Source organism: Zootoca vivipara, chromosome Z, assembly GCF_963506605.1.
Source record: "Zootoca vivipara chromosome Z, rZooViv1.1, whole genome shotgun sequence".
Taxonomy (NCBI): Eukaryota; Metazoa; Chordata; class Lepidosauria; order Squamata; family Lacertidae; genus Zootoca; species Zootoca vivipara.
The window spans coordinates 33,313,969-33,337,232 of NC_083294.1; the positions used below are offsets into that span (position 1 = coordinate 33,313,969).

General features: G+C 40.9%; 1 protein-coding gene across 7 annotated transcripts in view; it reads right to left on the reverse strand.

Moving 5' to 3' along the window:
* The window catches only part of DIAPH2 (diaphanous related formin 2), a 352,029-nt gene that overhangs the window by 322,448 nt on the left and 6,317 nt on the right, over positions 1-23,264 (reverse strand). For 6 of the 7 annotated variants that reach the window (XM_060270211.1, XM_060270210.1, XM_060270208.1 and 3 more), the window contains exons 2-4: positions 7,378-7,410; positions 5,313-5,489; positions 4,007-4,111 (exon numbers count right to left, since the gene is read on the reverse strand). In XM_060270211.1, coding sequence (XP_060126194.1) covers positions 4,007-4,111; positions 5,313-5,489; positions 7,378-7,410 — 315 coding nt within the window. The remainder of the gene's footprint in view (positions 1-4,006; positions 4,112-5,312; positions 5,490-7,377; positions 7,411-23,264) is intronic. The other variant, XM_060270209.1, reaches the window with a different exon arrangement.

The following is a 23,264-nucleotide window of genomic DNA, read 5'->3' on the forward strand; positions in this document are numbered from 1 at the left end:
AATGTGTTTAGCTAACTATTCTTGTGTACTGCTAAAAAATGGTGTGCGCTTTCTCCCTTCTAAAGCAAAGCTGGCATTGAAGTTTTTGTACAATGCACCACGCTTGAAGAAACAGTTGTAGTTATTCATCCTCTGCCCCTCCCCTGCCCACCCCCAGTCAGATAATGTACAGATTTCCTCCAGCTTTCCTTTTTCTCATCTGAAGAGCTGCTGCAGATCAGAATGTTAATTATTAGACTTACATTTCAACCACATGAAGCATATGCTAAGTTTTGACATAACTGGCAGGACACTAAAAAAAATTACCTTAAAATTGGCACACCAATCTGTTTTACTAATACAGAACAAAAAGTCATGCTACAACCTCTGGAAAGTATACCTTTATTATTCTGTGTTCAACATTAACTTTACAATCCTGAGATACATAACCATGCATAATTACCACATGTTTATCCTAATCTGGTCTTTGACATATGAGATGTATATTTGTAGGACCCACCCTATTCTTGTAATTTGTTTTAGAATGTTTTAATGTTGTTTCTTAAATTGTTGTGACCTACACTGGAACCTTAGGGTAAAGGGCAGGTACAAGTAAAATAAATTGGATTCACTAAATTTATCCTGAAAAAACAATATGGTTGATTTACCATAAAAAGATTAGACTGACTTATTAAATGCCACTTAAGTGAACAAAGAAGGATTTTCATCAAGCCTCTCTAGTCCTGGTGTACCCATTATACTTCACTGACTTATACACACTTAAGCTTGCTCAACATCATTAGTTCCAATGTTCACCAATGAGAGCAAGGAATAAGGCTACACTGTATAGCTCACTTCTCATGCACTGTATAAGAGTCTCTAAAAATTGGGCCTTATATAGTTGTACATGTAAAGGTTTATTCTGGATCAGGAACCCCAACCTTTCAGAGTTCTAGATCCCAGTAAAGCCCCATTCCCATAGTCCCAGTCCTTACTCTCATGTTGGTCAACACAGAGCAAATACCGTTTCTCATATTTTAAGACGTAGTCATAAAATAAGCCATAGCAGGATTTTTAAGCTTTCAAGGAATATAAGCCATACCCAGAAAATAAGACATAGTGATAGGCATAGCAGCAATACCGGCCGTGGCAGGAGGAGGAGGAAAAATATAAGACATCCCCTGAAAATAAGCCATAGTGTGGGTTTTTTGAGGAAAAATAAATATAAGACGGTGTCTTATTTTCGGAGAAACACGGTAATGCCCAAATCAGGATTTTAGTGCAATGTAAAAATAAACTTGAATGGTTATGTGAATTATTACAACAAAGTAGTATATTAATGCAAGGTTAGGAACACAGTTCTAATCATTATTTAAAGATGATGATCTTTCCCCATACCAATACATCCTAAAAATAGCTTTAAACCCTTCACATTATTCTTACCAATAATACTTTTAAAGCCTGATAAAAGTTCAAGCAAAATATTTTCAGTCTATTATCCTATATTTTTGTTTTAATGAAGCTGTGAATTGCACGTTTGAATTACATTGAGCAAGATGCAATGCCTTCAACTCTGATTTTTAAAGACATGTGTAAGAGTCCCGTGTGTCCAATTAACAAAGTGGCTGTGATGTATATATTCTTTCATAACAGCTGAGATCAACAAATAAAGCAAGTTATTTCAAATAAATTTAGTCATGTGTAGTTCAAGTTTGATTGTGTGTGCTGTTACACTGCCTCAACTTTGGAATTCTCCCCATTCTGCTCCACAAATTGGGCAAACACAAATATAATCTCATTTACTACTTCATTTTAATACATGATTATTCATGCACTGTTATCTGCATTTTGCACTCTGATTTAGTTATGTAGAATGATTATATTTCTGCCTTTAGGTATTTGAAAAATAGTACTGAATATGCAAGCTTGAGTTTCCCAAAGCACTTTACTATAAACAATAACTTGAATACAAAACTGGGAAAAGATTCATTGGAATTTCAAAGTAAAACTGTGCACATCATTTAATTCTACTGAAATAAGGCTAGTGGCAAATTTCACTTATCACTTGGAAACATATTTCTGCCCTTGGATACCCAGGCAAATTAAAAAGCATGCAGCTAGTATGTTTGGATAGTGCTACAATGTGTGACTTAAGTTGACATTCAGCAGCTTGTAAAGGAGTGCCACAAGAGCTGAAGGAACAAATGGATTAGACGTTAACTTCAGGTGGTTCTCGGCAACTGCTATGTATTGTGAATGTTTTCATTAAAAGAAAGCAAGGAAGTGATCAAGAGACATGCATGAAGACATGCATAAAATCCCTTTAACATTGGATAAAACCTAAAATCCTAAATAGTTTTACTTAGAAGCAATCTCTGTTCATTCACTTCTAAGTAACATTTAAGGATAAAGGTGTCTGTTGCATATATGTTCAAAAATGTTTTAAATGGACACTGTAAACTGGTAAACCACAGATGAAAATCTTCAGACCTCCTCGTTTGGGCACAAATTCATTGAGCTAAGCACCTGGCCTACATGATATACAACATCAGGTGTTCAGCAGGTAAAAAAATGGATCAACCAAAGTTGTTTGCAGGCTGTTCAGGGTACCTGCAAATATCTGTACAAAGGATTTCATGTGAACCAACAATCTCCTGTTTGTTGGGTCTTGAAAACTCCCTTGCAGAACATTCTACAGTGGGGTCTAGCACAGTGTTCAGCTGATTGTCGCAGAGCACTGTGTTTGGTGCTTTGCATGATTTCTCAACAAAATGTGTGGGCAAAAAAGATTAGGTAATGTCATTGTGTGTGACCCAAGCTACCTATGATATTTGGTCCATGAGTGTGTGTGTGACAACAATCTGGCCCACTGGGCGTATCTAACTCCCCAGCTCTGAGGTAGACAATGATCAGCGGGGAAATATACCTAGTGGGGGGAAAGGCTTCCTCACTTGTCCATTAATGGAGAACTTCAGCATCGTAAGACTTCACCTTAAAAAATTTTAAGAGTTCTTTGTATGCTCATTGAAAGTCAACATTCATTAAAAATACAAATATGGTGTTCTTATGAAGACACTTAAACTGTCCCACTTTGAGACTTGGATTGTGACACGCCCATTTCAAAGCCTAGAAGAGCAGATTACCTAACAAACTATACATATTGTCCCATGAAAAGCAACGGGTTATTTCACAGGAAGGAAAGCTGCAAACTAGAATTCAACAACCTCAATCTAGGTCACAAAAGTGATGTTGTTGTTGCTGTTGTTGTTGTTGTATTATTATTATTTGATTATTATTTCCCACTACTTCTGTGTTTAGAATCAATGGTTAGGTTTCAAAGAACCCTTTATGTATGTATATGAGTGCAGAGAGGCAGTTATTGTGTTGTTATTTATGTTATTATGTTAGTGTTTTTATACTGTAAACTGCTCTGTGATCCTTGGATAAAGGGTGGTATATAAATTTAATTAATAAATAATAACAACAATAATGCAAGCAAAAGTCATTTTCCTCAGTAGTTCATTGCTACATCAAATAATTTAGTGAAGCTGTCCTAATAGGCTGTATATGGGACTGCCCTTCGAATGAATCGATTTGAAAGCCAGAAACTACAGAAACTAGGACAGTCAGTCAGTAGCAAAGAACATGGTTTGAGACTAGGATACTTTTACACCTTGTTTTAAAATTACTATCAGCATCTCCCACATTTGTGGCATTTACTGTGTAAGAGATACTGAGAAGAGCCCTAATAATTATTCTGGAGCAGTGGATTTAGGATACTTAATGGTTTACAGTAAAGACAGCATCATGTTTTAGATTGCCAAGCACTTGTGAAATATGTAATACATTCTAATTAAGGCTTTTATCCATCGTTGAAGGCATTTTAAAGGATTTTATGAAGAAAGCTTTGTAAGCACTCTAGGAAGGATAAACTGAAGCAAAAATCTGAAGATTTGAGTTGAAACTGCAGATGATGTTAAGAGTATTAGTCTGACCTATCTTTAAGGGTGGGAGACTTCCTACTTACAGATTTGGCAGTTGCAGAAATGTACTGGACAACCATCTCACGTTTTGTGGTCAAGTCCTTATTCCGTAAAGGAGCTTTTCGTTCTTCATTCAGGTTCATGTCTTCCTGTAAGTAAATAATCATAACATTGCCAGGATTGGATTAATATTTCATAGTTTCAGTTAATCTTCATGAGTACAGATGCTAAGAATTGCTCTATGTTTAAAGAGAAAGGAGGGATGACTGGTTTACTCTAGACAGGCTATTTCACATCATCATCCTAAGCTATCAGTTTATATGAGCAACATTAATGCACAATTTCCAGAATGCTCATATACACACATGCTCAATGCTAAGCAACAGAATGCAACAAGTCCAGTAGTACAGTTAACTGCCCAAGTAATAATTTGGGGTATAACTCTTCACTCAAGAGCTTTTGGCTGAGTACACACATCTCAGTAAAACAAAATAAACTATGTGAGCATGCAATGCCCTGGTGCACACAGCTGGAATTTTGGCCTTCACTCCTCTCTTGGTGCACCTATGAGGAAACAGGTTAGAGTCTGGTTTGTTATGTGGAAACCCAAACTTATATTTAGTTTCTCAAAAAAAACCCACAAGTAGTAGGCAATTTTTTTAAAAAAATTGACTTACCACTTGTGTGGAGAAAAAAAGAAACCACAAGCCCAGGTTCAAATGCAGTAACAACCTTAATTCTGGTCTGTTTCCTCCCTGGCAACAAAACATCAGGAGCAGAGAAGCTCCCATGGTTTCATTAGTGTTCATCAGCACATTCACATTAAAACACTGCTTATTTTAACTATTTTTAAATGTTTCGTGTAAACCAGGCCAGATACAAACATCCTTCCACGATAACATTCCAGGTAAGGAAACAAGCAGTGACCTTGAGAAAGACACTGAGAATTGTCTCTCTATGATGGCAAAAGCTTTCCAAACCATAATCTGCATATACTGTTCATTCATTAGGCATCTCCACCACACTACAACTCCTGGCCACTGATTTATCTCAAAGAAACAATTTTGGGATAACATCTCCATGGCAACTGAAATGTGCCTTCCAGTCCTCTATCCAAGACAATCAAATTCCAGCCCTCTATCCAAGACAATCAAATTAAAATGTATGTTGGAATATTCACACGCTAATCTATCTCCTTCTCATTCACTATTTAATTAGTGTCTGCATTGGTCTTGGAGCAAGGATTAACCATTTTGCTCAATAACAGAGTTACGACAACTGATAACACAGAAGTCTAACTTTATGTATTGTTCACATTACAAACAAATGCTTGTCAAGCAAAAAGCTTACCATCATTTTTTCAAACAAATCCATAACTTCTTTTTCTGATAAATTCATTGAACGTTCATCAAATAGTGGTTGAGCCACTGGCAATTCATTTATAGAAGCCTGGGAGTCAATGGGGTGCTGAATGAGAAGTTTCTCCTTTTTGACGCCCGATTTCCTAAAACTGGTTATTCTGTCACGCTGCAGAAAGAACACAAATAGCATATAAGAGAAAATCATTTACTTCCACTTTGCATGCTAAAATTAATAATCATGCTGAAGATAATTAAGCCATACAGCTACAATTCTGAGACTGTACTTCAGAGCTTTGGTTTGCCTAATCATGGGGTGTACTCCCCTTTAAAATGCAATATTTCTGCACAGAATATAATGTACAATTTGTCTATTTAAATCAGATGCAATTTTAGTCCAAATAATGTGGTGCATAGCATCACTTGCCTAGAATTAGGGCCATGTGTAGTCTTTTAAGTTCTGAGTCTTCAAATTCTGAACCAAGATAGCTCAAAATAGCTCAGAATTTGGTTTAAGAAAAAATAAAATCTAAATCTGTATAAAGCATACAAGTGGATAAATATGCCCATTTTGTATAAAAGTATTTTGCTACTAGTCAGGAAAATCTGGATCTGACTGGGATTTCAGAAGATATAACCCATCCTTTTTTAACCGTATCCCCCCCCCAACTTTTAATGCTAGAAATCACCATTTAATGATGAGTTTCCAAAACTAAACTCTATGCTTGTGTTCACAGATATGTAATGTATACAGCTCTATCTACATAGGTAAGCATTCAAAGTCTTCAGGTAATATCCAATTCTCAACTGCAAACCAGAGGACAGCTGAACTGGATATATCCAAAATGGCAGAGCCATGGATTACTTATGTCCATGAGAGGCTTGGATCAAAACATCTTAAAAGTCACTCTAGGTTTAAGTACAGTCTCTTTTTTAGGATTCATCAGACAAACAAGTTAGCTGTTATATTGCTTCAAGATCTTTTACAAGCATTAGCTGAAGGGAACGTTAAGCAGCACAGAATTGTCAGTAAAATGGTTTAGTAGATTTCTTCTCTGTGCAAGTACTGCATGCAAGCTTGCATATTCAACAGCCACTACTTCTCCTACTGGATTGTCTTACAGGAAGCATGGGACAAAGTTTTGCTTAAAATGAATTAACTGGATACAACCCAGTTATGTGAGAGATGGGTAATGGAGTTTTCCTATTGGAAAACAGGAAATGTTTTCCACCCTTGTTCTCCATGCACAGAAAATGCAAAATTACAGTGATAGTTATTTCTTCAAAGAATACAATAATTTGCGGTATCCATTATAATGGATGTGTTCTTTAGCATACTTTAATAACACTTATTAAGTATTCATTATAATGGACGTTACCTGTGGCAAATATACCATGAGTGATATAGACAGCATGGGTTTCTGGTACATTTGATAGGAGCTATAGAGCTCATATACCAACAGCAAGGCTAAAGTCAGGCAAGACTACAGGCACCTTAGCAGGCTATAAGTTAGATGCAAATACCACATCAAGGGATAGAGAGGTAAATACTACCTCAAACTCTGGACTTGACTTGTAATGCACTAGCCAAAATGATTGGTCACCACTGCTCTGCAGTGTTACAGGGTGCCACATGTCATATTACTAATGAAAGAGACAAGCACTCTTACAGTATTCACATCTACATCTGAAAGTCTTTGACAGCATCAAGGTTGAAAGGATTAAAATCAGGGAAGAATCAGGGAAAATAGTTATTTAAAACCAAATAGGCAAGAGATAGCTTTTCTAAAGTTTGTTCCCTTATAACAAGAACAGTGAACCTATGGCCCTTCAGGTGTTACTGGAGTACAATCCCTATGATCCCTAGACCCTGGTAATGGTGACTGGAGCTGATGGGAGTCAGGAGTCCAACATGTAAAGGAAAACAGCTTCCTTATTCTTTCTTTACATGGTGGAACACTTCACAATGTTCATTTCCTACTGGTCATAATTACTCTTATGCAGCAGAAGCAGCATGCACTAGAAAGAAACACAAACCCAGCACATAAGACTCTTACCACATCATCTGCCAAAGTTTTTATCTGAAGATTCTAGTTATTTAAAAAAAGAAGAAAAGAAAACAGTATATTACCCAACACACTTTTTGAAATTAACATGAAGTTCCCGAATCTTATTTTTACATGTTTCTAAAGCTTTTTTATTATTATTTTCTCACAAAATGCTGCCATACCAGGTATAACACATTAAAAGCCAGCACCACCAAATTTTATTTTGACTGTATGTTACTAGTATACCATATCATTTCAACTTCATTTTGACATTACTGTATCACTGTCAAAAAAAGAGAAATTGGGTGTTGGGTGTTACAGAGAAAAACAAATAGCATCTAATACAACATTACATTGGACTGAACACACAGTAAAATATTTATACACAATGCAGGACAGTTTGACTAAATAAATAAACTGCTTAGGCAGCAGTGTGGTCCACATATTTTTAGTCACCAAACAAAGATTTGTTCAAAAAGAATGAAGAAAACTTCTGAACTATATGATACTCTAAATATATTACAAAGACTAAGGGCAATCTTCTAGCCAGTCCTTGTTATAGGAGCTTTCTGGCTGGGTTGGTTGACAGTGAGAAAGAAGATGATATTATGAGCAGTGTGAAGCTTTTCCTATGCTCATCAGAAGGCTTTCATTTCCTGGTAAAACCTTATTTTATTGTTTGAAGAATGGCCCAGAGATGTGCCTTAAGAGAAAATCAGCTTGTCAGGCATGAACAGCATCTTGCACACTTTACTTAATACAAGACATACCAAATGTACAGTCCCTCAAAATATGATGTAGCACTATTTATACAAATACTTCCAACGATTTATCAAAGAAATAAAATGGCTCAAGGCAACTTATCAAAGAAATAAAATGGCTCAAGGATCATGTTACTGTCCCCTTATAGTGCTAATAGAAACACTGACATTACAGAGTAATTCTGGGTAAAACGTATTGGCCTTTTGGCTAACATCAAGTGTAATATTTTAGGTTTATTATGAGGTACTTGAGTTCACTTAGTGTTGTTTTGTTTACTTGGTTCTCTCAGTCTTACAGACACACTAAAGTATATAAGGATTGACACATTTTGGAATTAGATTCTTTTCTCCCACATTATAGCCCTGAACTCAGAATTCATTACATACAAATACACTCAACACTGCTTTTTCATGTAACAGTTTAGATCTAACTGTGGAACTCATGCTGTATTCTAATTATCCTAAGTGTACTCACCAATAGACACATTTCACTAAATTTTGCTTGTTACTGCCAAGTAAATTATGTTGGAGATCAGGCTGTTCATTTAAGCAACTGGTTTTAATGTGCTTTATACACTAATTTAAAGTGTAAAAATATTGATACTTCACTTTTAAGTCTATTGCAAACAAGGGCCAAAGCTATTACTTGTGTTTTCTTATTTTTAACAATGACCAATTAACTTCTCCAGTGACAAAATAAGTCTTTAGTGTTCAATCAATGATACCATGTGAAAGTATACATGTCAAGCTGTTACCAGTCAATTATTGCAGTTAGTGTCCCTGAAGTATATCTTTTACTGTTGTTTAGCTCCATTAACAGTCTGAACTCTAATCTTCCTGTAATGGCAGAATTGATATGAGGAACTTGGGACTAAAATTCATCTTACTGACAAGGCTACAAAGTTTCTGAAAAACATATGATCCCTAACTATTCAGAAAACTGAATATTTATATGGGCAGGAATAGTTTGCCTACTGTAATCTAACATTCATTTCTTTAACACGGCCAGTCTCAACCCTGAGTCACCGAGATGTTGTTGGACTACAACTCACATCATTCCTGACCCCTGGTCCTGCTACTTAGGGATGATGGGGGTTGTAGTACAACATCATCTGGGAATCCAATGTTGAGAAAGGCTGCTATAAAGAGTACATCCTTAATAATCAAAAAGCAACAACATTATTTCAGCACTGTTGAGTTTGAAAAGAACTCTAAAAACAGCCACACAAAAATCACCTGCACCCCAACTTTGGAATATTTTGTTTGAAACTTTTCATCATACAATACAGTGGTACCTCCGGCTGCGCACGGGATCCATTCCGGAGCTCCGGTCAGATCCTGAGGTGTGCTTATCTGGAGGTGCCACTTCTGCGCATGCATGCAGCGCGCAGAGCGCTTCTGCACATGCACACATGGTGAAACCCGGAAAAATATTTTCGAGTTTGCTGCGCACGTATCCCGAAGGTGATTGTAAGTAGAGGTACCACTGTACCTTAAAAAAAAATAAACTACATAAATAAAAAGGAAAGGAAAAGAGAAAGGAAAATACAAAGCCCTCTCCCAAAAGTAGATCTTACCCTTGTCTCGCACAGAAGGGGGTGCCCCCCCCCACAGCTGGGATGAGAGGCTGGGGTGAGAACCTGGGAGCTTCCGTTTCTTCTCCCAGCCTCTCATCCTGGGAGATCTTCTCTTCTCTAACTCTCACACAGAGTTTTTCACAAGCCAGCCATCACTTTCATACCCACACCCCAATTTTGAACTCTCTGGTGGAGGCAGAGGAGAAAAGGAAGTCTATGTTCAAGTTTACATTGTCCTTCTGGCTCTCCATTATTATTTAAAGAAAATGCTTTGCTAAATTTCAAATTCTGTAGCATACATGAAGTACATAGCTTGCAACTATTATACAAATGAATCTACTAAAAATACTATTAAAGCTCCAGCACCAGTAAACCCATCCATGTATACAACAGCTTCATTTTAAAAAAAGAGCTTAGTTTAACGTACAGTACTGTATTAAATTCAGTGGCAAGCAGCTCTACCACATGGATTTAACTCCAACTGACCACTAGGAGTCTCCACAGAACTAACAACAGTGAAACATTTGATGAAGAAAGTGCAAGAGCAGGAAGATAAGGGCAACATTTCTGAGCAACCACACCCACAGCTTCTAAAGAGAAGGAAAACCACAAGGACAATAACATGGGAGCACGCAATACTTTGCTTAACCACTAAGCATGTAACTGGCAGGACAGCAAATGGTCTAATTAAACCTTCTAGCTGAAGTATAGGTTTGTAACTAATTTGAAGTGGTGCTTGTGGTTTCCCTGGGTATACAGCAAGGCATGTTCGCTGTAATAAACAAATTACTGGCCCCATAAGAATTAACTTCTTTATATGTTCTTGCCTTCTGTGTGAGATATCCTATAAAGAAGCTAATTTCAAAAGCATCCAAACTCAAGACCCAGGAGAAATGATAAATTGTTGCTGTCCCTTGACATCTTCCACCTGAGGCAGCTAACATCCCAATTCTGATGGGGTGAGTGTGAGGTGTGTGTGTTTCACAAAACCATTGGGGGGCAGAATCAGAATGTCCTGGGGTGGAATGCAAAACTCTCCAAAAATGTAGTATATAAAAGCTGATATGCTACTTGACTACCCCTATGTTCTACTTGTGTATAAATAATCCAAGTAGTGCTGCCCATGGAACTTCTCACTACTCAAAGAACTGGAGAACACAAAACAATATGATAGTTGTCCAAATATACACTAAGTTAAAGTTTTTTTTACCATGTTTTGTTACCATTCACAAACAGCACATTCTAAACTTCAAAACATTTCCATATGCCAAATGTGACTATAGACCCAACTCCTGGGCAATTTAAGTACTTGTAGTGATCAGTTGTCTAAAAAGTATGCCCAGTGTCCATCTACTGTAGAGGATGAAAATCTGTCCCTAGCTAGCAGATACTGTATGCTAGAACTCACAGGGTCCCAAAAGAAAGGATTCGTCCATTTGATCCAAACATAGCATTTCCAAAGCTTCTAAGCCAAACCTAAAGCTTCACAAAAAGCATATAACCTCTTCCTTGGACAGTATCACTTCAGAATGCAGATAGAAGATCACATGCTAAAATACAGTCCCATGTAAGAATACTTTCACACACAAAACCAGCCTACTGGCTTCAGTCATCCTCCACAACATAACAGCTTTTTTCAGAATTCAAAACCACAGCAGTAGAAATTCACTAAAATTGTAGATCAGAAAAGGCACCACCAAAATAAAGAGAATGCCAATATGGTCAATGAACAGTATCAATAAAGCTAATAGAAACAAGAAGGTTTCCTTCAGAAACAAAAGTCTTGTTCAAATAAGAAGGAAAAGGAACACAAACTCTGGCAAAAGAAACACAAGCAGGAAATAAGGAATAAAAAACAATTTGAGGAGGACATCACTAAAAACAAGAAGGCCAACAATAACAAGGTATTTACATGCATAGAAGCAGGAAATTGCTGATGGAAGTCACTGTACCTTTGAACAACAAGGAAATCAAAAAAGGAAGGAAGAGGTAAATATTAAAATGGCAAATACAATTCAGTGTTAGCATATGTAAACTAATACATATATATGTTTATGAGATCTGAACTTGTAGTAACTAACCAGGAAAGAGACCCTAAACTTGTGATGGATGTCAGTGAAAATGCTGACCCAATACACAGCAGCTGTGAAAAAATGCAAATGATGTTAATGACCCATATCAAAACGTCGTTATACCAATTGCTCAATATTCTCAGTGGAGAGGATATGTTAAGTAATATGTTTGAATGTTGAATATGTAAGTGTATTTCTAGAGACAATGGGTAAAACAAACACCATTAGAAACACTGCTGGATAAGTGTTTAATGGTCATTTATTTGTATTTGTTTAACAACCACTTATTTTTTTAAGGCAAACTCTTTGTTAAGCAAAGTTGGCAACACTTAAAGGCTGTCCCTTTACTTGCAAGGTGTGATTTCAAACCATGTGATGAAAAAGGGATTGCCTGACATTACTGTGACATGACGTGCCAGACAGGTAGCTGGCCCTGCCCACTTGTCAAACCAAGTCCTTGGGAGCAAGGGAAAATAAAGATCTGGCTGGCAGGCCTGGTGCAGTCCTGCCTTGTTTAAAAGGCAACCTAATTCCTTCACTAATCCTGTGATTTTGAGGTTCGTTTTCATGGCATGAAACAATCTCCTGATCACTTTCATGCTCATTGGTGTGGTTCCAAACCCCTACTAAAGAAAAACCCTATTTCAGGAAAACTAGAATATTAATAGAATGCAGCCCCAAGATTCCTTGCTGTCTCCCATTTATGACTCTTACATGATCGTTTAAGACTATAATCATACACTTTCCTTAAAGTCTCGCTGAATTCAATAATACATACTTCTGAATGTGCAATGCATAAGTGTACTATACTGTATAGAAAGTCTGGGCCCTGACATGCTCTGAAAGTATTTGCTGCCTATGTTTCTTTGTAAAGTTGGTAAACTTGGTGTGGTTTGTGGAACCTTTTGGGTGGGGAGGCACCAAATCCACACAAAGAGCCACTTGACATAAATTACTATCCATACTGAAAAATCTGCATTTTCCCCTGTGTTCCCCTGTGCAATTGTCAAGATGACTCAGATTATGTTTCTACAATATAGGCACAGGTTAGTTTGTGTTCAAAAACGTTACAGGCAAATATTTTTTTATATGCTTTGGTGGAATCTACACACATAAAAAAAATGTTCTGAAAAGGCTTTTTTTAAAGCATTTTTAAAAATACCTTGAATTTTCCATAAGGCTCATCATCACCATCTGGTGTCACACTGTATATTGCACTTAAAACGCAAAATGTTTTGAGTCCCTAGAAAGACATCATTTTATATTGTATGCTATTTGCAACTTATAAGGGACAGGTGGCTTTATATGCAACTGTCCATTTGTCACACTTCTCAAGCACTAATTCTAAACGCTTTAGGTTACAAACGCTTCAGGTTACAAACTCCACTAACCCAGAAATATTACCTCAGGTTAAGAACTTTGCTTCAGGATGAGAACTGAAATCATGCTCCGGCGGCGCGTCGGCAGCAGGAGACCCCATTAGCTAAAGTGGTGCTTCAGGTTAAGAACAGTTTCAGGTTAAGAATGGACCTCCGGAACCAATTACTGTAAGTTCTTAACCAGAGGTACCACTGTATTCTATGCTCTCCTGCTTCACTGTTGCTTTCCTAAAACACTTAACGTATTTTCCGGCGTATAAGACGACTTTTGAACCCAGGAAAATCTTTTAAGAAGTTGGGGGTCGTCTTATACACCGGGTATAAGATCTGCGGTCGCCACATACGGTGGGGGAAACTAAAAAATGGCCGCGGCCGCATCCCCACCGAGGAGGGATGGGCGCAAGTGACCGGGAAGGGTGGAGGATGCAAGCGACCAAGGAGGACGTGCGTTCGAGTCTCAGCCCCCTACCCCATCCCTCCTCTCCTTATTCCCCACGTCGTCGTCTTCTTCAAGAGCTAACTGCAGTTTTTATGCTTCAGCTCCTTCCTTCCCTCTGAATGAAATCTACAGTAGTTCAAAATGCTACCGTAGTTCTTAGCATGGGCGTAGGCAGGGGGGCAGGAGGGGGCAGCTGCCCCCCCAGAAGCAAAAAAAATTAATGTATTTTACAGACCATAACCAGCACTTTTCCCCTCCAAAAACTGAAGTGGAAAGGGCTTTGCTTTAGCAAGAGCAGCTAAGTCTCCGCTTGCTGGGGGGGGGGACACAGCAGTAACAAAAACACATCAAATAAATAAAGCAAAGTGGCTACCAGTAGTTAAGCAGTTAAGACAATGGAGCATATATCCCCAGGCAAGATTCGATAGCTGACCATTTCACCCTATTGTTCTTAAGTGGGAGTTGTTAATGAGCATTCAGGAGCATTAAGAGTTCTATTGGCGATTTAATGAGGGTGCAGACTCAGAGGATTCAATTTGACTAAGGTGGCTCTGCAAGGCTAAAAAGAAGTGAATAAGAAAGGGGGGGCTGTAGCTTTGACAGACACAGTGATGTTTATAAAAAGCATTGGTGTTCCAGTCTGCCCTTCCTCCTGCATCTGTATACTGTAAATCAGGGGTGGCCACCTCCCAAGAGACTCTGATCTACTCAGAGTTTAAAACTGGGGGTGATCTACCCCCTTTTGGGGGGTTCAGGTCAAAGCTGTTGAGGTTTTTTTAAAGGAAGGGAAGCCCTGTTTTGGGGGGTTTAGGTCAAACTTGTTGAGCTTCTTTTAGGAAGGAGGGAGGCCCATTTTTGTTTAGGGCTTCAGGTCATAGTTCAACTTTTTTGAGGGAGGAGGAAAATTTTGGGTGAGCTTTTTTTAGGGGTGCCAGTGACCTACCAGTGATCTACCACAGACATCCAATGATCTACTGGTAGATCACAATCTACCTGTTGGACGTGCCTGCTGTAAATCAAGCAGAGAGAAAGCTGCTTACAAGGCTCCTGTACATGCAGAGTTCCAGCATCACAGCGTCACCCAGAGGCACCCACAAATATGAGTTATCCCTCTCTCTATTTCTTCCTTCCTTCCCTCCCTCTTCCATCCTTAATAAAATACGGGGGGCAGATAAGCCCCACATAGAAAGCCCATCAACATGGGGGGATGACTCTTTCAAATACGGTATTTACCAGTAATTGGTGGGGGGGGGAGAGGCACCTAGGCCTCTAGGAGTTGGCTGCTATGCCTAGGAGTAGGACAATTCAAGAAAGCAGAACGATGCATATGGTATGGTAATATATCAATAGAATCGTAGAATTGTAGTCGGAAGGGACCACAAGGGTCATCTAGTCCAACCCCCTGCAATGCAGGATTTTTTTCCTAAGGTGGGGCTTGAACCATGGTTGAAATATTATGCTGATATGCAGCAACGCCTCGGAGCCGTCGTGGCTGCGGCCATGCCTTGCCTCGCCCTAGCCCGCCCTGCCACCCCCTCTCGCCTGCCCGACCCTCCCGTCCTCTTGCTGCAGAGTTCCAGCATCACAGCGTCATCCAGAGACACCCACAAATATGAGTTATCTCTCTCTCTATTTCTTCCTTCCTTCCCTCCCTCTTCCATCCTTAATAAAATACGGGGGGGGCAGATAAGCCCCTCATAGAAAGCCCATCAACATGGGGGGATGACTCTTTCAAATACAGTATTTACCAGTAATTTGGGGGTGGGGGGAGAGGCACCTAGGCCTCTAGGAGTTGGCTGCTATGCCTAGGAGTAGGACAATTCAAGAAAGCAGAATGATGCATATGGTATGGTAATATAGCAATAGAATCGTAGAATTGTAGTCAGAAGGGACCACAAGGGTAATCTAGTCCAACCCGCTGCAATGCAGGATTTTTTTCCTAAGGTGGGGCTTGAACCATGGTTGAAATATTATGCTGATATGCAGCAACGCCTCGGAGCTGTCGTGGCTGCAGCCATGCCTTGCCCCGCCCTCGCCCGCCCTTCCACCCCCTCTCGCCTGCCCGACCCTCCTGTCCTCTTGCTGCAGAGTTCCAGCATCACAGCGTCATCCAGAGACACCCACAAATATGAGTTATCTCTCTCTCTATTTCTTCCTTCCTTCCCTCCCTCTTCCATCCTTAATAAAATACGGGGGGGCAGATAAGCCCCACATAGAAAGCCCATCAACATGGGGGGATGACTCTTTCAAATACGGTATTTACCAGTAATTGGGGGGGGGCACCTAGGCCTCTAGGAGTTGGATGCTATGCCTAGGAGTAGGACAATTCAAGAAAGCAGAATGATGCATATGCTATGGTAATATATCAATAGAATCATAGAATTGTAGTCGGAAGGGACCACAAGGGTCATCTAGTCCAACCCCCTTTTTTCCTAAGGTGGGGCTTGAACCATGGTACTGATATGCAGCAACGCCTCGGAGCCGTCGTGGCCCGCCCTGCCACCCCCTCTCGCCTGCCCGACCCTCCCGTCCTCTCCAGCCAAGCAGGGTAGCCGCCAACGCTACCAGCCCCAGAAGCACAAGGTGGCCGCTGCTGCCACCGCCACAATGTCATCAGGCCCACTGGCCCTTTAGCCCCGCCCACTTTGTGGCCCTTCCCCCCAGTCACTTTATAAGCTGGCATATACGGTAAATGGCAGAGTATTTTGCACATCAGAGACTGTGGCAACTCAACTATTGCCCCATCTTCCATTAAACTGCTTGAATTCAAAACTGAAACTAAATAGCAGCCTTCATATCAAGTTCCAAATATTAATTAATGTTGATATTATGCATACAGTACTACCCATGTATGCATACAGTACTAATGTTGATATTATGCATACAGTACTACCCATGCTTAATACACAGTTCCAGATTACAGGTGTACTTTTTATTAAACTGAAAAACTGCCATAGTAAGCATTCATTCCAATGGACACTTAAACTTATTTATATTCTGAAATGTTTGTTACGGTTGTTCCAATATGCTGTCTAGCTAATATCAGCTACAGCAAACAGAACCAACAATATATGGAAGAATTTGGTCCTAATTTGTGCCAACATGGAAGCCAGCTCTCATGAATTCATTACTGACAGCATAGTATCAACATATATTTATACTTTGCTTAGTGAAATCTGCATAAACTCACTATTTTCCTATGCTACATCTTTACTTAAATTCTTGCTCATTGGTTTAATTTACCACCAGTTAGAGAAGTAACAAGGGTCCAAAGCTGGTAGAGTTCTGCAAACTGTTCTGAACGATTATCTCTTACCCTGTTTATAGAGATTTCTGCCTTCAGTTGAGTACAATAGGCCAATTGTTGTGTACTGTACTTTTGTTTTGTTTTTTCTGATATGTGCACCATCCATAGTTCCAGAAGATTACTGGAATATTTTGTTAAGGGGGAATTATTGAGTTGTTTTTGTTATGTATTTTCTGTTTTTTATATTGTGATTTTATGTTGTGAACTACCCTGAGATCTATGAGTATAGGGTGGTATATAAATTTAATAAATAATAATAACAGTACAGAAACATGTCATTCAAATGACATTCATATGTGCATCAAGACATTCAGTAATTTTTAAGCAATTACAAGAGAAACAAATGGGCTAAATACAGCCCATATATATTCACATATACACTGACAGGGTCAGAACAGGCGGTAGCTAATCAGGAAAAGAATCTTAAGGTCTGACCATATCCATCAAAGCTGACTGATGGAAGATTCAGGCCAGAGAAAAGAAAGTAATTCACTACCATCATTAATTATTATTCTTCATTAACATTTGCAGTGCAGGAAGGGTTCGCACATTAGACTTCTACCATTTAAATCCAGATGTGTTTCCTAAAGTGGGTGACACTGCCCCCTGGGGAGTGCTGGAATGATCCAGGGGGTGGTAGTAGCCTCAGGTGTAACTGAATAAGGGGGCAGTGGAAGCATAAAGAAGAAAATTTTGAAAAACCATTTCTACAAGTTTCATCTGTTGTGCAATGACGTTTACTGCGGGTCTCCCCTAGATCCAGTGGTCATGCTGGATGCAAGGGGTATCTGGGCTTCGGTAAACCCTTTTCAGCTTCACCCAGGCCCAGGAAGCCGATCACAGCTTGCCTGCCTTTTGGGCCAATGACAGGCGGCAGTGGCAGAAGCCCTGCCACTGGCCAGATCGGACTGAGCCAGCAGGCTTCACTCTAGTCCGTCCCATGGGCTTTTAATCTGGTACTGTAGTCCACCTCCTCGGCCAGTTTTGAAAAATCATTTGTATACATGTTTCAACAGTTGTGTAATGACACTTACCGATTTGTCTTACTTCTAAGAACATCTTTATTTACTACTAGTGTAATTCAGCCCATTGAGTAAACGGGCGCTAGAATATCCCGGGGAAGTGCTACACTTCCTTGCTGTTGGCGGGGGGGGGGGAGACAGGAACGAAGGAGGAGAAAGTAGCCCTTCCTCCCCCCTATTCACCTCCGCCGGCCTCTACCCTCGCTTCCCCAACGTGCCCTGCAGTGAGGCAGTGTCCGGACGGGAGTGGCAGTTGGAGGAGGCAGGGGGTGCATGTGCTATATTTCTACCTACACCCTACAACATCCTATATAATAATGTGCAAGTGTCTCTTCGTCCAGTCCCTGTGTCCGTGGGGCACATGCGCAGTAGCGCGGACACAGGGACTGGAAGCAGAGACACTTGAACATTATTATATAGGATGTTGTAGGGTGTAGGTAGAAATATAGATACATGTTGTTTAGTCGTTTAGTCGTGTCCGACTCTTCGTGACCCCATGGACCATAGCACGCCAGGCACTCCTGTCTTGCACTGCCTCCCGCAGTTTGGTCAAACTCATGTTCGTAGCTTCGAGAACACTGTCCAACCATCTCGTCCTCTGTCGTCCCCTTCTCCTAGTGCCCTCAATCTTTCCCAACATCAGGGTCTTTTCCAAGGATTCTTCTCTTCTCATGAGGTGGCCAAAGTATTGGAGCCTCAGCTTCACGATCTGTCCTTCCAGGGAGCACTCAGGGCTGATTTCCTGAAGAATGGATAGGTTTGATCTTCTTGCAGTCCATGGGACTCTCAAGAGTCTCCTCCAGCACTTTTATAGATACATAAAAGAACACAATTTTTTCACTGCATCTTTGTTTGCTTAAAGAAGGTAGATTTCCAGGGAGGCACTGAATATATATTTTTCTGAAAATGGGGTGGTAGGCCAAACAAGTTTGGGAACCTCTGATCTAGATCGAAAGCATATTACCAGTGAGAAATTCCCCAGGAGCCAGACATGTTTTTTGACTGTGATGGGTCCAATTGCAACCACATGGAGATCTCTGGAAGCCAGGTTGACAACTGACAACTCCATCTGCCTAGCACCTCCAGTTTTCATAAGCAAGTAAGCAGAAGCTTATTTATTGCATTTAGGTATATCCCATACTTTTCTCCAAGGTTCACCCTACTCCTTATCCCTACAACAATCCTGTGAGATAGGTTGAGAGGCTGTGACTGGCCTAAGGTGACTGGCCCCAATGAGCTTCATGACTTGAACCCTGATCTCTCGGGTCCTAGTCTGACACTCTAACAACAACACCATACTGGCCTCCTAGAGTATTTTTGTTATGAGGCAGATATATAAATTAAGTAGGTAAATAAATAAATATGGGGAAAGCCAATTGTCACTACAAGAAGGATCTGAAATATTTTCCTTGAAGCTTGAATTTGTTGTATTCGGGATTGTTTTATTTGATGTTTTAATGTGTTTTAAACCACTTTGAGATTTCCCCCCTTTAAAATATAAGGCAGTATGGAAATCAATTGAATACTGGGATAGCTCAGTTGGTAGAGCTTGAGATTCAGGACTGTGGGTTCAAGCCCTACAGGGGGTTGGACTAGAGGATCCTAGTGGTCCCTTCCAGCTCTATAAATTCTATGAATCATAATAATAACAAATTTCATTGCAAAAAAATGTGCGTAGACATTCCGTTATGACAACTGTACCATAGGTTTCTAACACTACATATTACTAGAGTAGCACAACATCCAATGACTCTGGCTTTGTCACATGGTTTGTAATGAGAACAAATAAAAAATAATCTAAGTCAATCCATTGTGTCATCTGTCCTTCTTACTCAGTTAACCTACACAACCCAGGCCACAAGATACTAGAGATTCAGGGTCCCTGTAGGACAAATAGGACCTGATGTTTCAAAGAAGATAGCAAAGCCACACACTACTAGAGAAAAATAGAAAAATGTCTGTCCAACTTCAAATCTAGCATGGCCAGTCATATCCCATTAACTGTACACATTAACACCATCTGTAGTTTTGGAGCCCCAGACATATTAAGAAGAAAGAGTCAAAAGTACCTAAAAACACTGCTAGCCTCCATAAGCTCACCTTTTTGTCATTAGTGAACTGACTGCAATAAGTATTTTACTGAATAATATTCACATCCAGTTGTACATACTTCCTTGACATGTCACAACTTACAGAACAATGAAGGTCTATATTTCAGCACAACGTACAGTTCTGCCTGCACACATGAAGTTCACAGCAAAATTTAAAGCAAAAATTTAAAACAAAAAGCATGGAATATTTAGGTCACAATATATAAACACCTTCCTAACAATAAAGCTATGATAACTTCAGTCTTTTTCTCTAGGAAACCTCTTATGCATAATCCAACTCACTGGCATGCATGGTATGTAGTACTAAACACATTACTGCATTTCCTGTGCTGCATTTCCTGTGCTGGAGCAGAATTATTTGGAATCTCAGATTTAGAAAAAAAATATTTTGCTTTGCTTTCTATTTTAAACCAATTTATCCTGCAGGCAATGTATAATTTCAGGAATTATCAGTAGTTAAATGACAGTCACATTAGGTTAACACCAATCATATTGTTACATAGTATAGTACTGTGCTGTAACAAACCACAAACTATCCCAAGAAAGGCAATACAGTACAGTCAAACCTCGGTTGTCGAACATAATCCATCCGGAAGCCCATTCAGCTTCTGAAACGTTCAACAACCGAGGAGCAGCTTCCAATTGGTTGCAAGAGGTTCCTGCACTCAAGCGGAAGCCACGTCGGAAATTTAGCTTCCGAAAAACCTTTGAAAACTGGAGCATTTACCGTATTTTTTGCTCCATAAAGTAAGGGGAGATGTCTGTGCGTCTTATGAAGCACTTGTGCGGTCCATGGAGCTGAACTGCCCAGGGGCAAAAAGCAGATCATGCTTTAAAAAAAAAAAAGCTAAAGGCTAACAAGAGAGAAAGATGGGTGTTGAAAAGAAGCTGCTCAGCAGCTGATTGCAAGAGATTGGGGAGGGAGATAAGGGAAGCTAGCTCCCTTCCTGCCGGCCCCCTTGCCCAGGCCTCAATTGTTGAATGTTCTGCAGAGGGAGGCTGTTTGTTTCCCCAGCAACATGTGACTGGCTGATTGGATTATCTGGCTGATTAGATTATCAGAAGTTGCAGAACTGTGAGTTGAGCAGGATTTTTTCCCTTTGCAAAGTAAACTCAACAACTTTGAGCTGATCCTTTTAAAAATGGGGCCTTTCCTCTTTGCAAATGAAGCTGCACAACTGTGAGCTAATCCCAAAAAACAGAGCTTTTCCCCTTTCCTCCTCTGAAAACTAAGTGCATCTTATGGTTAGGTGCGTCTTATGGAGCAAAAAATACAGTGCTTTCGGGTTCTTGGCATTCGGGAAAGCTAACTGCAGTGGTACCTCGTGTTACGTACCATCCCCCTTACGAATGCTTTGGGTTACACACTCTGCTAACCCGGAAGTAGATGCCCCTTGTTACAAACTTTGCCTCAGGATACGTGCGGAAGTTGCATTCCGGCGGCGCGGCAGCACCGGGAGGCTTCATTAGCGAAAGCGTGTCTCATGTGACAAGCGGTTTCTGGTTACGAATGGACCTCCGGAACAGATTACGTACATAACACAAGGTGCCACTGTATTGCCAGTGCAATAGTATCCATTTGTAGTAAGGTTACTCAGCAACTAAATTACACTTAAACATAGAGCACAGGTATCCATTAAATTTGCAATCAAACAGGCTAAATAAACTATAGCATGGAAGACAGTAGCCAGGGCCGTCTTAAGCGTATCTGGTGCCCTGGCGCCATGGTGCAAAGATCCCTCCGGCACCTCCCCCGCCCCATTTCCCAGCACGGCTGCCACGAGCACAGCAGAGCGGTGCCCCCCTGGCGGCCTGGTGTGTCAGGAGTATGGGCAGGAGTCAGGCTCTGGGACCTGTAGTGCCTTGCAGGACTGGGGCCTGCCTCAGCTTGTGCTGGGGAAGCAAGGCGTGGCCACACAGGTGAAGCCCTCAGCTTGTGCTGGAGAGGCAAGGAGTAGTCACCCAGGTGAGGCCACTTGAGATCTCACTGCACCTGGTGGCAGGAGCTGGGAGGGATAAAAGCCCAGCATTTCCCTTCAGCTCTTTGCCACAGCAACGCTATCCATGCCTGGTTGCATCTGGCCTCTTGATCCTTGCTCCTTAGACCCTTGCCTTGCCGACGCCTTGATCCTTGCTCCTTGGACCCTCGCCTTGTCGACGCCTGAATCCTCGACCCTTGGACCTTCGCCTTGCTTCTTGTTCCTTGATCCTTCGCCTTGCTTCTTGTTCCTTGATCCTTCGCCTTGCTCCTTGCTCCTGGGACCCTTGCTTTGTCTTCGCCTTGCTCCTCGACCCTTGGACCTTCGCCTTGCTTCTTGTTCCTTGGCCCTTCGCCTTGCTTCTTGTTCCTTGAGCCCTCGCCTTGCTTCCTGCCCCATGGACCTTCGTCTCTGCCTTGCTCCTTGACCCTGCAACTGCCTGCTGCTGGACCCTCAGCCCTGCACCTGTTCCTGCTTCTTCACCACCATCTTGCCTCTGGTCCTGACGCCCGCCGACCGGACCGTGACATGGTGCATTGCACCACCCAGCCTTGCCTTAGAGCCGGCCCTGACAGTAGCAGATGATCAATTATTCACAGTGGAGCAGGTAAGGGGTCCTTACCCTTAGCCCACCCCACCACCGCCACCAATTCCTCCTACAATCCTTAGTAATAATGGCTGCTTTTGATCTTTTCTTCGCTCCCAAGGAGATGAAGGGGTCACAGAATTTGGACTATGACTGAGCTGCCATCCACCCTAAACTGACATTGTAAGAGGAGCTTTGGAGCATATGGTGGTGAGGACAAAAGCAGTGATTTGCAGGTGGCTATCAATAAGTTAAGGGACCCAGGTGGCGCTGTAGTTAAACCACTGAGCCTAGGGCTTGCTGATCAGAAGGTCGGTGGTTCGAATCCCTGTGACGGGGTGAGCTCCCATTGCTTGGTCCCAGCTCCTGCCAACCTAGCAGTTCGAAAGCACATCAAAATGCAAGTAGATAAATAGGTACCGCTCCAAGCAGGAAGGTAAACGGGGTTTCCATGTGCTGCTCTGGTTCGCCAGAAGCGGCTTTCTCATGCTGGCCACATGACCTGGAAGCTATACACCGGCTCCCTTGGCCAATAATGCGAGATGAGCGCGCAACCCCAGAGTCGGTCACGACTGGACCTAATGGTCAGGGGTCCCTTTACCTTTACCTTTATCAATAAGTTATATTTGTGGGCAGAGTGACTGATAGGTCAAAGTGAAGACA